At 42.7% G+C, this 16,029-nt stretch overlaps 1 protein-coding gene across 1 annotated transcript in view; it reads left to right on the top strand.

Moving 5' to 3' along the window:
• The window catches only part of ANKFN1 (ankyrin repeat and fibronectin type III domain containing 1), a 297,332-nt gene that overhangs the window by 166,357 nt on the left and 114,946 nt on the right, over positions 1 to 16,029 (top strand). The window contains exons 6-7 of the mRNA XM_042966568.1: positions 12,949 to 13,143; positions 15,072 to 15,185. Of these exons, the coding sequence (XP_042822502.1) occupies positions 12,949 to 13,143; positions 15,072 to 15,185 (309 nt within the window). The remainder of the gene's footprint in view (positions 1 to 12,948; positions 13,144 to 15,071; positions 15,186 to 16,029) is intronic.

The raw sequence follows: 16,029 nt of genomic DNA, 5'->3' as shown, positions 1-16,029 counted from the left end.
CCTGTTGTCATAGAGCGTACACACTAGTGGAGGAGACTTCCAATAAGCAAGTAAATAGATCAATTAAATTGTAAACGCAAATAGTGACAAATGTGATGAAGAAAATAAGTGAGTGGCTAGAGACTGACAGAGTGGGGACTATTCTAAATAGGGTTGGGCAAGAAAAGCCTCTCTGATGCAGTGACATTTGAGCCTGGTCCTAGAGGATATCAAGGAATGAGCCAAGTGAGGACATGTGGGGTCACGTTCTAGGCAGAGTGAATAGCAAATAGAAAGCTGCCAAGGCAGGTAGGAGTGAGTTGCCCTGTTTGAAGAACGAGGCCAGTGTGGCTACAGCAGATAAACCAAGGGGAGAGTGATGGTGGAGGAAGACCATTCAGGCTCTTGCAGGCCACGGTAAGGTGTTTCGCTTTGATTGTAAATGTGATGGGGAGACAGCAGAGCAGTTTAAGCAGCTGAATAATGTGTTCTGGTTTACATTTGAGACGATCACTGCAGGGCTCTGCGGGAGATAGACAGTGGCGGGGCCGCTGCAAAATTGGGAAGACTGGTTAGGGGTCCAGGAGACAGATGCAGGTGCTTGGACTAGCAGGGTAGTGACCTTGGTGGCGGGCTGGCGCAGAATTCTGGATGCGCCTTTGAACAGCTTGAGATACAATTCACATGCATGCGATTCACCCATTTCACGTGTACAGTTCAGTGGTTTTTGGTAAATGCACGGTTGTGCAACCATCACCACAATCAGGTTTAGACCCTTTTCTTCACTCACACCTCACCTTTTAGCTACCACTGCCCGACCTCCCCACTCTTCCCAGTCCTAGGCAGACACTAAGCTACCTTCTCTTTCTGTATAGATTTGCCCAGTCAGGACATTTCACGTAAATGGAATCCGATAACGCGTGGTCTTTCGGGACCGGCTGCTTTCCGGATGTTTTTTGAAGTAGAGCTGAGAGTACTTGCCAAAGGGAGCTGCTCTGGGGCCCGTGGCAGTGCCCTCCAGGAGCGGACAGGACGAAGTTGCACAGCCCTTGCCCTGCGCCAGGCACTATTCTGAGCACTTTACATGCATTCACTCCTTTAAACCCTACAGCAACATTCCGAGGTGGGCACTCACATTCCCCTGGTGCAAACTCTCTGACCCAATGACCACAATGGCTCCAAGCCACAGTTTTTATGTTTCCTAAAAGAAAAAAGTAAACCCATCAAACTGTTACTTTCACTAATACTGATTCACTTACTTCCAAGCGGTGAGACCCAGAGAAGCAAGCAAATATATAATTAGAGGCCACATCTCTGCTCGTAAGTTTCATAAACCCCCACCACCCAAAGACTACGTACAGAGGCAGATCCTTGTATCAGAAAACTCTTTATTTTAAAAACGCTGGGCTCACCACATCCCTGTCACACAGAGTGAGGATTTGGGTTCCGTAGGGTCGGGGCTTCTCAGTAAGAACTCTTTCGTCAAAGTGTCACTTCTTTCTAGTGGAGCGGGGGGCTTGGAGGGGTAGGAGTGGGCAAATAGAGATGGAAGAAATCGAAAGCCCTCTTTGCTACCTTCTAATTTATGTTGCAATAACGTCTATCCCAAAGATCCAGTGAGAGAGCAGTGGAGAGAGGAGCAGAGGGTCTGAACATAGAGAATGTGGACTGAGCCCCATTCTGTAGGAACAAGGGAACTATTCATGCAGATGTTGCCTGCACTGGGCTGGATGAAACATCAGTCCCACTTACCTGAGACACTACAAAGAATTCTGCATTTTCCGTGAAACCAGTGAGACTCCCAATCTCCCCAAGTCCCCTTGTGCATAATTAAATCTCCATAAAAGAACCCACGTACTAAATATCTAGTTAAACCAAAAACAAATTCATTCAAAAGGTCCCTGGTTTTTCTCACTCCCTCTGGGATGATAACCAGAACCATCATCACAAAGTTGTAAAGGAAGGTGAGAGATAAACCTAGGTTTTAGCCTCCAGGAAATAGGACACCTAAGTCACCTTGGCCACCCAAGAAGTCAAAGAGATAGTTCCCTGTTAGACTCCCACATGTGTAAAAATGGCAAAGGAATATCGACTGGGTAGCTATGAAGTCTCCATATACATGAGTTTTCATGGTAGCACAGGGGGTTACATGACTAACCAAAGGTCACACATCTGGCAGGTGAATAGGGACGTCAATGACTCAAACCCAACTCTGTGGGACACCCATGCCTGGGATCCTTCTATGCAAACTTGCTGCTTTTCCAAATAATCAATATGGAGGACTGGGGCCCTGAATCTTTCCCTTTGTGCCATTTGCTAAAATCCTACGGTATATTGTTTTGTTCTGTCCTATACCCTAAGGTGCCTTTCCTGTTGGAGAGAGGCATGATAGAAAAGCACAATCTGTTTTCAGGGATTTTTAATTCACTTTATATATCAAGTACAAAAGACATAGAATTGCTTCTGTGCATGAGTGCGAGCCAGCCCATGAGAAACACCAGGGTTCGCCAGCCAGAACCAGATAAGCAAACACCTGCTGCGAATTGTTCCCCAGAAGTTGCAGAGGCAGGAAGTAAAAGAAGAAAAATAACAATGAGGTCTTAATTTCTTAGGGTGTTTTACACATTGTAAAACTTCTTTTGGGTGCATCACCTCATTCGGTCCTCACAACTGGCTTATGAGATGGGAGTCTGTTTCATCCTTTTGCTCAATGAGGAAACTAGAATAAGAAAAGTCAAGGGTGCCTGGGAGGCTGAGTTGGTTAAGCATCTGCCTCTTGATTTCAGCTCAGATCATGATCTCATGGTTTATGAGATTGAGCCCTGGGTCAGGCTCTGCGCTGACAGCATGGAGCCTGCTTGGGATTGTCTCTTTCCCTCTCTCTATGCTCCTCTCCTGCTGCCTGCCTCTCTGTCTCTCTCTTTCTCTCTCTCTCTCTCTCTCTCTCTCTCTCTCTCTCTCTCTCTCTCTCTCTCTCTCTCTCTCTCTCTCAACAAAGTAAATAAACATTAAAAAAAGGAAAGTCAAAATAATTCACCCAATGCTACAAAGCTAGTAGATGGCAGAAGTAGGATTTAAACCCAATTCCTCTATAGTAAATGCTTTGGTATTTGTGTAAAAGCATCAGCACACTATCACACCTCAATTCTTTCCTTCCCTGACTCTCCGTCAGCTCCTCTTCTAATGCCAGTCAGGTATTCCAAAGCAGAGTACAGAGTCTCTACGAGGGTTCATTTTCTATCTTCTGTTTCCTGTATGTCCCCTTCTGAAAGCCAGCCCCATGTGCTTTCTACTCTGCCAACCAAGGATCCCAACACAACTCTGAAGCAAGTCCTCTGTGATTCTCCCCAGCTCATTGCAGGAATCACAAAGACACAGCTGAGTTTAGGGACCTAACTCTAAATTATTGGTCAGGTATGCTTTTCGGTCTTTAGCTCCTGAATCACAACACCATAGCAAGGTGTTCTTTACAAACATGGCTTGAAACTCAGCCATGTACATTTCCTTCTTTATCGGGAAAGTCCCAGAAGTAGCCACCCAAACTTGCACACAACCCCCATGTTAAATACATGCAGAACCCGGCCTACTCATTAGATCAATCTAGTATCCTTATTCAGTGACTTTTGCCGTTCTTACCATCTTTAAGCAAGCAGCAAAGTAATATCCATTCCTTCTGATATCAGTCTTGATTAAAGTAGAATCCCAAATACTTCCAGGTGGACTGGTGTGCTGAACTCAGGAAACAGGCACAGACTAGAAAGGACTGGAACTAGGACAGCTAATGTAGAGAAGCACCTCACGACACCCAGGGACTGTGCCTTTGGTCATTCTATCCACTCAGTATCCCAGTCGCCATGACACCTGCTCAACTGAACAAACGCTATCCAAGAAAGACTTGTCTCTATAAGTGAAAGTCCCCAGTCTAAGCCTTTGCCTCATTCTGACTAACTCATATCCTGCCCCCATTCTGAAATCCCAGTTCAGCAGCCTCTAGAAGGAATTTGCCGAATCATCAGTGGGGTCCTTGCCTTTCTGAGACTGCTATTTATTTCACATCATCTAGGGTCCATTAACAGTAATCATAAAGAAACGAGTTCTTTTTGGATACCTACCATGTACAAATCTGGTCACTCACATGGATTTTGTCTGTCTTGCGACCCCAGTACCCGGCACAAAGTAGGTGCTCAGAAATCTTCAGTTGAAATTTTGAACCCTGTCTCCCACTGCTGGGAATTACAGGTATTGAATTTATGCACATACACACGCACATGAGTTACGTGCAGAGCGCATTACACAGAGTATGGAAAATACCTGTAAGTCTTCCAGCAATTTACGCTCGGGAGTATCTTTTGCTATTGTTGCGTTGTTATTTTTCCAGGTACTGTTGTAGAATTTGGCCGTAAAGGGAGCCTGACCGTTTTCAGCTTTACACTGTTGAATGATGCGGACCAGGAAGGATGGTGGGATGCACTTCATCTTCAGTCTTTTTGCCCTTCCTTGCAGCTGTGTTCTCCCTTCTCTGCAGACCCTCTCTGCATTTCTCTGTGATCTCTCTCACTTCCCCTCAGGTATTGCCCGTGGAACTGGGAGGTGTCGCCCAGAATTAGTTACATTCAGTGACTTCATAAAACGCAATTGCCCAGTAGCTGTCACGCGAGTATGGCGCAGACACCGATGTTACAATTTTGACAGACAACGTCAGGATGCGCCACAAGTTTCCGCAGCAGTCGAGGGTCCGTGCCGGTGCTGGGACTGGTTCAGGGCACGTCTAAGAGGTGTGACTATAAACTAATGAGGCTGGCTTTATGTAAACAAACACACCAGAAAGTCTACAAGCCAAACAAATGTTATCCTTTAACACGGTCCTCACGGGAGACCCCACACTTGTTCCAACAGAGCGGCCATTGCTCCAAACACTTCTGGATTTGTCCTCAGAGCCAGTTTATGAGAAAATCTGACTCGTTGCTTACAGTCACACCTGATTTTTGTTCCAAAACAGCATCGCCCCGCGTCATCACCCTCCACGTTCACCAGACTTGGCTTCAGATGATTTAGAGTGGTTTCCTGAAATCAAATCCACCCTCAAAGGACAAAGATTTGCAACCATTAAGAATATGTAAAGAACAAGCTTTGGGCAGGTCTCTAGAATGAGTCCCCAGATATTTTTATTTGCTTCATTAAAATAGGTGTACGAATCCTCACCCGGACTTACAGACCTGCTTCTCAAGCTTCATCTCACACTGCTCACCCCTCACCCGCGATACACTAGCCCCACCAGCCTCCCTTCCATCCCGTGAACACACCCCACTGTCTTACCTGAGGGCCTCTGTCCTAGCTGTTCCCTACAGTTGGAGTGCTTGGCTGCTTTTCGTCTTGATCGCTGCCTGACCAACTCCTTCCTAGCATTTCCACTTAACTGTCAAATCTTCAAGTGAGGATTTCTTTGGCCACCAAGTCCAATGTCTAAAGTCACGTTCTAATCACATCACTTAAATTTTCTACATAGTACTTATCACTGTATGTGTATTTTTCCATTTCCTTTGCTTATTTACTGTCTCTCCTGCATTAGCATGTAAACTCCGTAAGAGCAGAACCCGTCTGTCTCATTCATTTCGGCATCCCCAGGAAACAGTAGGCATTCAGTAAATATGTGCTTCATTGAATTGAATGAATCCCAAGGCCACTTCTTTTGAAAGGTGTGAATGTCTTGTTTATTTTTGAAGGGAATGATTTCACTAAATACTGAGTGAATTGACCTTTTTTCATATTTCCGAGTAATTATTTAGACATCCGGTGGCCACAACCTAAGGTCTGTTCACCTGCTCTTTAGCAGTTAATTGTCCCTCATTCTTTTGTTTTTGATTTTTTAAATGTACATGCAACAGAGACTACATTCTCCTTGTAAAAACTTACAATGTGACAGATAAAGTTTAAGGATACCTTTGACAACCCACTCAATCCATACATGTGCACATGCACATGCTCACAACCTAGGTCCGCGTCCCTAAATTCTCCCAGCATAACCGTTACTATCCTCTTAAGGCTTGATTGAGGTAGAGGATCCACTTCCAACCTTACTCAGAATAACCGTTGGCAAGACACTTATGTTCCTTCCTGCATGGGCCTCTCCATAGGGCTGCTCCCTGACATGACAGTTAGCTTCCCCCAGTGCAAATGATGAGAGAGACAGACAGACAGACAGAGAGATAGAGAGACAAACCAAGGTAGAAGCAACAGTGTCTTTTATAACCTAATCTCAGGAATGACGTATTATCATTTCCTGCTGAATGTGATTGGTCACACAGACCCAGCTCAGAAGTACAGTGCAGAAGGGTGTGACTATTACGGGACAGTTAGTTAGCCAATATAAATATCAAAAACAATATAAAACAACCCAAGAGTTTCTGGTGACGAGTTGAAATATTTTATGCATCTGTTGTATAGTTTGTGTTTTGAAAACACTGCCCAATACAAACACTTCTTAACACTTATATATATTGTATACATAATATCTATACTATGTCATTAATAATTCTACACGGATTACATGTTGAAGTGATAATAGTCTGGATCTACTGAGTAAACCAAAATAGGTTATTAAAGTTGATATCACTTTTTTCTTTTTTATGGAAATTTTAAATGATTTGGCTTACACTATATTTCTATTAGACAGCACTTGAAAGTATTGGCAAAAGATATGGTTATCTTATTTCATAGTTAAGCTATGACATCATTCAGTGATCTGCTTTCGATTTTCTAAATAATTTCCTCAAGTGTTTTGTATGCTTGTTTTAGAGATGTCCATTTATCCATTGGAGTTTGGGAGAGCTGGGACAGAAGTCTCTCTCTGGGTCATTGTCTCTTAAAGAACCACAATTACAACTTAAGCTGTATAATACGGACTTTGTGAATCCACATTCTGCTGGAAAGTAGCAGGGAAGAACATTCCAGAGCCCCATGTCCAGGGCGTAATGAGTTCTAAGAGGAGAAAGTGCCATAGTAATTAAAATGAAACACTTAATCTCCAAATCTCTAAAACATTTTGGAACCACATTCTAAAAGTCCTTGGGAAAACCTGAAAATAAGACTTCAAGGTCAAGACTTGAAAAGAAGACTTAGGTCAAGACCTAAGTGAAGCCAAAGTGAATTCTGAGTCCTTAACCTTAGCAGGACAGGTAAATTGAAACTGAGGTTTTGAGCTTTTCTGCTATGAGAGTTTTTTAATTAAAAAACATTGGATTATTGGACTCCTCTATAGTATTTCCTTTGAGTTCCTACCTGAAAACAAGCCAGTTGTGAGGTTGTTAGAAGGTTGTTGTTTTATGAACTGCTGTTCTTGGTTGCCCAGAGGATATTGGCTTACAATTCAAGGTTTATACCTAAGTGACCTTGTTTTCTTCTTTGAAATAACAGATAGGGTTAAAATTGACACGATTTAGTATATAATATATTTCTGAATAGTAGTTGGGGCAGAAAATTTTTAACTGCGGTCAGAGATTTTTTTTTTTTTTGATGGAAGAACAGAGCTATTTTATAAAACAAGTATTTGATTTAGTTTTGTGTGCCTCTAAAACATATAACACAGCCCAATGAATATAATAATGATAATACAAAACTGCACTATTTGAGAGACATCTATGCAAAGATTATCAATAATTGATCACAACTTATGAGACAGGTACTATTACTGTGCCAGTTTTCAGATGAGACACTGGGGTTTAAGACGGTAGCATAACTGGTTAGGATCACACATTTGTAACGGGCGGTGCTTGATCCGGATCTATGACCCAAAGCCCTTGTATCACTTTGCCTCTACTTTGGAAATAAGAGGAAAGCAGATTTCAGCTCAGGATGAGGAAACTCTTTAAAATTAAATTAAACTCTTTTTTTTTTTAATTTTTTTAACGTTTATTTATTTTTGAGACAGAGAGAGACAGAGCATGAACAGGGGAGGAGCAGAGAGAGAGGGAGACACAGAATCCGAAACAGGCTCCAAGCTCCGAGCTGTCAGCACAGAGCCCGACGCGGGGCTCGAACTCACGGACCGTGAGATCATGACCCGAGCCGAAGTCAGACGCCCAACCGACCAAGCCACCCAGGCGCCCCTAAATTAAACTCTTTTAAAATTAAAACCGACAGTGAGAATGGACAGGGCCACCTTAGTGAGCAGTGAGTTCCCTTCCTGGGCCACGGGTCCTATAAGAAGAGGCACCTAAGGCTGGTTCTGAGGCTTTTTCGGATACTGAGACTAAGTGATTGTCTTTGTGCCTCCTTTTCTCATCAATTAAAAAAAAGAGAAAAGAAAAATGCTAGTAACAATAGAAAAGTTGTTGCTAAGTTGTAGAATGTCATATCATTTAGTAATGGGCACATGTATTCATTTTTTCAAGCAAATCAAATGAATTATTCCCTAACACTTTCAGTTAAAAATTGAAATTAGTTTACATTTTACCCTCGTTATATTGCTCTAAGCAATTATCAACCAGGCCAAAACTCATCAATTGCAGGGCGAGACGAAATTAAGAAGTAGTGTGTACTTGGCGATCCATAGGTTAGATTCTGATGGTGAGGAAAAAACATTCAGTCTGATCATTATTTATCTCAGGATTTAAACAGTAACCGTAATTGTATTCTTTGAACACCAAGTTCCCACCCCACCCCCACCCCCACCTCGTAGTTAATTAGCTGGGCAGGTCTTAGAACAAATACCCACTCAGACACTGGGTGGTAGAAATGCTGTTGATAATTAAACACCACAATAGCGTGGGGCCTATTTCAGGAGCAGCGGAGTGGTCTTGCGCCAGCCGGCCGGCTCACCACACACTCACAGACCCTCTATTGTGCTGGCTATGCCTGCTCAGAGGGATAGTTGCTTGGCTGGAGAAGGAACCGACTACAATGAGAGAGAAAAGACCAAACCTTGCAAGTAGATTGGGAATTCTGGACTCCAGGGAAAAATGTCCAGAGTGTGGAAGTAAAAGGGAAATGGATCCAAGGAAAAGAGAAGTGGATGGGCAGGAGAACAAATCATATGATAGACATAGCCTTTCTCGTTTCTGTGTCCAACTGACCAACCAAAAGGAATTCACTAGCCTCATGCCAAATCTATAGCAGTTAGAATGTGTGATATGTAAGTACTAGGTTAATTTGCATTCCTTTTGCCATAGAGGAAGTTCACTGGGTTCTTTAAGGTTGCTGTTTCTTTTTAATTTTTTATGTTTTATTTTTTATATTTGAGAGAGAGAGACAGAGACGGAGAGCGAACAGGGGAGGGGCAGAGAGAGACGGAGACAGAATCTGAAGCAGGCTCCAGGCTCTGAGCTGTCAGAACAGAGCCTGACGCGGGGCTGGAACTCACGAGCAGTGAGATCATGACCTGAGCCGAAGTCAGATGCCCAACCGACTGAGCCACCCAGGCGCCCCTTTAAGGTTTTTACGAAAATCTCAGTTAACCATCTCACCTCCTTGGGCTGGGTTTCTTCATTTTCAAAATAAGGAAGTTAAAAAAATAACAATAAAATAAAGGGGTTAAAATGTTCTCAATCTGGCCAAAATAGGAAGGGGACTCTCAGAGTCATTTGCCAGGTGTCAAAAAGCCTAAACTATGGCACCATTACTCAAGATAAAACTGCACGGTCTAATATGATTATCATATTACCTCTGCTTAAAATGTATAAACCCACTTCATTAGGTCATTAATAATAAGGAGAAAATGATTACTTTGTAAGTCAGCTGATTTGGTAGTCAATAAGGAAAATCTTTCAAAAGAGAAGTGTTTTATTAAGCTATTAAAAAACTCCATAGGAAAAAAAAATAATAAAAGTTTTGCTGGGTGACATGGTTGGAAACCACTGGCTCGGTTGGTGCCCCTTCTACTCACCCACGGAATTACCTCTAACTACAGAGGCAAGTGAGTGCATTCTCAGGGGTGCCTGGAAGAAAAACGGTGGGAGAGATTTCTATAAAGTTCCTTTTTAAGCCTTCAATTTTGGGGATATCTTTCCATTCTCCTCCAGAAGTGTTTGTTTTAATTTCTAAATAATAGGCTTTTACCCAAATCTGTATGGAAAAATTGATGCCCTGGGAAGACACACATATTCATTCTGTGGCTCCAGAGATGCCCACTGCGGCCCCACCAGCACCACCACACTGTGTTGGTGTTTAGGTAGCCCAATTTGAGAAGCACAGGGATCTGGAGGATCTTGGAAAATTCACCTGGCTGTAAAACCGAATGGATTTTCCTTTAGCCTATGAAGAGGCAAAAGGCTCTACCTTAAACATGTAGAATCCCTTTGCCACTACAACTCAAACAGCATCAAGGCCACAGCCAAGGAGGAAAGGGAAAGTCTAGAAACAAAGCGTGTTGTGCTGAGGAAAGCAGGAAAAATTTCAGGGGGAGCCAAGCATAGCTCAAGAGAAGCTGTCCATCTGAAATGCCACCTGGAATTCACACCAGTAATAACTGTTGTGGATATAAAAATTAATAGGGGGGATTTCATAGTATTAGAAAAATTTATTTTTATAAATCATGTGTCTATCACCCAAGTGTTGATGCATGCATGCAATTCAAACATCAGGCTTACAATAAAAAGCTCACAGAATGACTTAGCAAGGACAATTCCCCCATTTTCTCTATAATTTGGAGTGGAAGAAGGAGGGGGGCGGTGGGTAGAGGGTGCAGTTACTGGGTCAATTAATCAACCTGAAAACTGTGACACAAACCCTGACGCCTAACCTATGTCTAAAAATACACAAATGTATACGAATTTGTTTTAAACTGTCAATGCCTATATTTAGGACCTTCCCAGCAAGGCTATAATGAGACTGTGTTTGAGGCCTTCAGTCATAGCAGACTCTACCATTAATCTGAAGTTAGTTAAATTAACAGCATTTAGTACTGACTTGTCAATCTCACTGCTTCAGGAAATTGCACCTTGAGGCTACTAATATTGCCAATTTTTCCACTGGAGTGTGCGCCCGCGTGTGTGTGTGTGTGTGTGTGTGTGTGTGTGTGTGTATTTTTTTTTTTTTTTTTTTGCCAAAGCCTCCACATTCATACACCATCATTGCCTCCCTGCGTCCACAGCACTTATATTATCATTTATTCTGGCCCCCTTTAGCCTTCCCGGGGGATTCTGCGTAGTGTAGCTGCTCAGTGAAAGAGTTTTTTAGCTTTATATTTATTTGTTTATTTTTCTGTCATGGCTCACGACTGAGGCTTTAGAAAAAAAAAAAAAGTGTGACGGTATTCAGAGTACATGATTGACTGCTACAGCAACATTCATTAACCATGACAAATCGGCAGCAAAACACAGTCCTGAGTGTTCTAAACAGCAACTTTAAAAAGAAAGAAGGAAGAAAGGAAAAGAAAAAAAAGACTCAACTAATTTTTCATTGACCTCATCTGTAAATAAATTGAGACTGATGGTGAGCAGGGGCAATAATAAATTATTATTCATTTCCTGTAATTAATGCAAACATGCCTATGAACACAGAGAAGATGAATCTATAACCACCTAATTTCCATTTCAAAATACACCTAACAAGTTTTCACTTGAGTTATCTTCATCATATTCCGCCCCCCGCCCCCCCTTAATTAGAAGAATGGAATGGTTGGATTTCTTTCTCACCCACCAGGGGGAAATATTGTTTTGGTCACAGAGAGGGTCAAACACATGTTGGCGACAGAGCAGCAGAACTTGATTCTGGTCTGTTTCAGTATTTGCATGGTTCCCTTCCACAAGACCACTCGGAGGCTGCCTCCTCCTTACCACTAACTGGAGAGAGGGGGGCTCCTGCAGAGTGACCAAGTGACCGCTGAGGCAGCCCTCACCTTCGTGAGAGCCAGGAGCAAAGGCCAAGAAGCAGCTTCCCAGTCTGACACAAGAATGTGATGCATTCTGTTGTTGTCCCGAACATTCACTCACACAAGGGCCAGTTGGGAAAATGCCATCGTGTGAATTTAGCTGAGATATCATGTATTGAGTAAAACAGAAATATCAAGCTGTATAATCCCTCTCCGTAAAAAGAGTAGTCGAACTTGCTGTCAGGCACAGGCATCTCCAGAAACCATTCCTTCCCTGAGATCATGATCAGAGATCGAATTGATAGAAGATCATTGTCTAATGACACCCAGTGTCAGAACGTACAGCCCTATGGGCAGTGGGCACTTCGTTAGCAATAAATAAATTGGTGGGGCGTCTGGGTGGCTCAGTCGGTTAAGTGTCCGACTTCAGCTCAGGTCAGGATCTCACGGTTTGTGAGTTCAAGCCCTGCATCCAGCTTTGTGCTGACAGCTTGGAGCCTGGAGCCTGCTTCGGATTCTGGGTCTCCCTCTCTCTCCGTCCCTTGCCCGCTCACACTCCGTCTATATGTCTCTCTCTCTCTCAAAAATAAACATTAAAAAATATTTTAAATAAATAAATAGGTAAATATTACACCACTAAGACGTATATACAAAAACGTCTATGAGATTGGCACAATGTGATAAGAGCAGAAAATTCGAATCCGATGCTACCAAAAAAAAAGAAAAAAGAAAGAAAAAAGGAAGGGAAAAAATGACCAACCAACTTTAATAGTATGCAACTTGCCTTGTGGATGACTTTTCCTAAGGCCTTCCTAGCCCTACAGAGCTTTTGGCCCTGTTTGTCTTTCTAAAGATCATGGAAACAAATGTGTGCGATCTGGGTCAGAAGTGGTCCTCATGGGTACTTGATAGTTGAGTTCTAGTGAACCGTGCTAGGCAGCTACTTGGGGTGCCTGTGACAAGAGGGCCACAGAGCAATGAAAGATCTTAAATGGATGGATTTACCACTACTTCGACGTACTGGAGTCAGTCAGGTAATGAGGAACACGGATCCCACTTAGCCCGGGCATTTTTTAAAGTCCACAGTAGACTCTTAACTACCCCGCCAATGAAGCGGCATTCCCCCAGAAGGAGAAAGGAGTCAGCCATGTCTTTCCCTCCAGTTGTCAGCCTGGAAAGCCGAGCAATGCACCTTGCCACGCTGGTGCAGGAGGCCCAGCAGAGGGTGAGCGAGCTGTCCGCCCAGGTGGAGAACGAAGGACCCAGTCTGGACAACACCGAGAAAGAGAAACAGCTGAAAGCTTGGGAGTGGAGGTGTCGGCTCTACAGACGCATGAGAACGGGCTTCGAGCACGCCAGTGAGTATAAGCAGAGGACTTCTGCATTTAACTAGAAACCAGGTTGGTTGGAGACAGCCAGGCCTTCTTTTACTGACTTTTTTTTTTTTTTTTTTTTTTTTTTTTGGCAGTTCTGCTACAGGGTCATGGATGGCCGTTGTCAGCCTATTTGGAGCGAGGGCTCTGGGCGACTGTAAAAGGATCTTTTGTCTCGCTTGATTTTCTGGCTCCCGATAGGTTCTCTGACCACAGCCATGAGGCTTCGGTGCTGCTGGCCTGTCTCCACCATCTCACACTCATCTAGAGCTTTCCACCCGATACGCCCTACTGCCTAATAACCTGGATGGTTTGATACCCTAAGTGGCTATATTTTGGGATGTGGAGGTGGAAAATATTTGTTTGCCTATTTGTCCAGTTTCTGCCTTCAACCCAAGTTTAAGTTGTTTTCAACTCTCTCTTGCATTTTTTTTTATAGGGAGCTTATATAAACCAATCTTCAGTTACTACAGGCGACAGAGGACAGTCAGTCACTGAACTGTGCTTTATCTGTACTTCTGTTCTCATCACCAATTCTTTCTGTTAGTTTAAGAAAAAGCCTTGTTTCTGGATAATACTCATTAGCACTGGAAGGTAATGCTTCGAGCAGCCCCTACTATAAAAATATATAAAAGTCAAACACTTGGGAAATACTAAAATCTTATTCTAAAAGTAGATCTTATTTAAACAACAACAACAATAAATTAGACTGGAGAATTTGAATATAAGAGAAAGATCAGTTCATTAGTTTGGAAATATCTGCCTCTGCTTTGTGCTATAGATAAAGACAAAAAGTAGTGAAAATCTGGCTTTCTAAAGCAGTGCTAAGTATCGAACCATACCCTAATCCTTTCTCTTAAAGCAAATAGCTTAAGCAACATTCATGAAAGTTTGCTTTCAATATTAACAATCTCTTCAGCAATGCCGATACATGTTTTTTTAAAGAAAAGACATTCATAAAAAATACATACTAATTTGCTTTCAAACTTATTACCTTTGCTTTGTTTTAACTAATAGAATAACTTGCTTAAATAAAGATTTTTTTTTTACAGAATCTTATTGTAAAATAAATACTTTAGCATTAAAAAAAAGACATTCAGCAATAGTTTTAATAAATGCATTTGCTATTGTGCCTCATTTAGGACACAGATTAATACTAGAAGTAGTTATAGTTTTAGACTTACAGCCATTTGGGGGGTAATTTTCTAAATCACAAAACACCTTCTGGGTGTTAAGGAACACCTAAAACTATCAGGAGTCCTTTAAAACCCGAGGTTAATGGGCATGACATTCGTCCATGAATTCTTTCTCAGAAAATGTTACTTGATGTAATAGGAGGCAGCACGAGAGCCAGGCCCTGAGCATTCCACACGGGGAGGAGCCCAGAACGGGGCATCGGAAGCCACGGGCTTTGGTCTTAGCTGTGTCTTCACTGTGTCCTTGAACAAGTTAGTGTGGTCTCTTCAGACTGTGGTTTCTTCCTCCTAAACGTGCACACGCTGTTACTTGCCCTTTCTACCCAACAGGGTTGCAAAAAGGCTCCAGTTCAATGATTTACATGAAAATACTTCATGAAATGTACCAGTCTCTATCAACAGTTCCTGCTAACACTTTCTGGCCTCCTCTCCACTGGTCCAGGTCAATCTCCTGTTGTGTTTCCAGGATACTTTGGGAAGGCTTAACTGGTATTATTTACCCCTTCAGAAGATGTTCTAATGCTCAAATAAGATCACAATAGCAACAAATAAAGGCCATTGAGACTTCTAATGAAAATGTTCAAAAGCAAAAGCTATTAGGCTCTACAAACAAATGTTTCCATAGTGTGTGTTTCAGGGTATCCTTTGAAGAGGCGGGAACGTTGTTTGAAAAGGATTTGCGATGTTAAGATCCTTATGTTTTTCCTTCTGTCCCAGGAGCCCCCGAGGTGCCAACCAACGCCTGTCTTATGGTGACCAGCAGCACATCACTCACTGTCAGCTTTCAAGAGCCTCTTAGTGTCAACGCAGCTGTAGTGACCAGATATAAAGGTACTGGACTCCAGATTTCTTTTTTTTCCCCATTGCTTCTTCTTAAAAAACAATCCATTGTTTTTTTTCTGCTGCTGATAGGATTTTTTAATCCCATTTACTTTTTGAGTTGACATATTTGCATTGGCACTCCCGTACAGAGCAAGGGGTTACTGAGAATAAGTCACAGGAAGCATGAACTGCAGGACCAGGCTGTCACTATTCCAAAACTCTCCAAAATATTAATAATTCCATTCTTGTTTGCAGAGGGCCTGTTTTGTGCATAGCATAGCGATGGAGACAAGACTGAGTAAGACACACTGAAGAATCAGTCTCAATCCAAGGAGCTCAGAGGGTGGGAAATGGAACATACTAAGAGGCATATGCATTGATATCTGTAATAGCAGGTAACTAGGGTTGAGGATTTAAAAGAAAAACAGATAAAGATGTTGGGAGTCGGAAAAGAAAGAGGAAAGTAACATGATAGGATCAGAAAAGTTCCAAGGTCGAGGTGGCATTTGGTTTTCAAGGATGTCTAGGATTTGGACCAGAAGATGCTGGGGGGGAGGGGCATCTGGGTGGCTCAGTCAGGCGTCCGACTCCACGTTTCGACTCAGGTCATGATCTCGCAGTTCGTGAGTTCGAGCCCCACATCGGGCTCCATGCTGGCAGTGTGGAGCATGCTTGAGATTCTCTCTCTCTCTGAGTCTTTCTCTCTCTCTGTCTCTGCACCTCCCCAGCTCTCTCTCTCTCTCAAGGTAAATAAATACATTTTTAAAAATGTTTTAAAAAAAGAAGATGCTGGTGGGAGGGGGAGGTAGCCTCCAAGTGGAGAAACCTGGGAGCACAGTTGAAGAGCAAGAAC

Source organism: Panthera tigris, chromosome E1 (assembly GCF_018350195.1).
Source record: "Panthera tigris isolate Pti1 chromosome E1, P.tigris_Pti1_mat1.1, whole genome shotgun sequence".
NCBI classification, from domain to species: Eukaryota; Metazoa; Chordata; class Mammalia; order Carnivora; family Felidae; genus Panthera; species Panthera tigris.
Note: the sequence above shows the minus strand (reverse complement) of the source record. Positions and strands in the feature narration are given on the sequence as shown.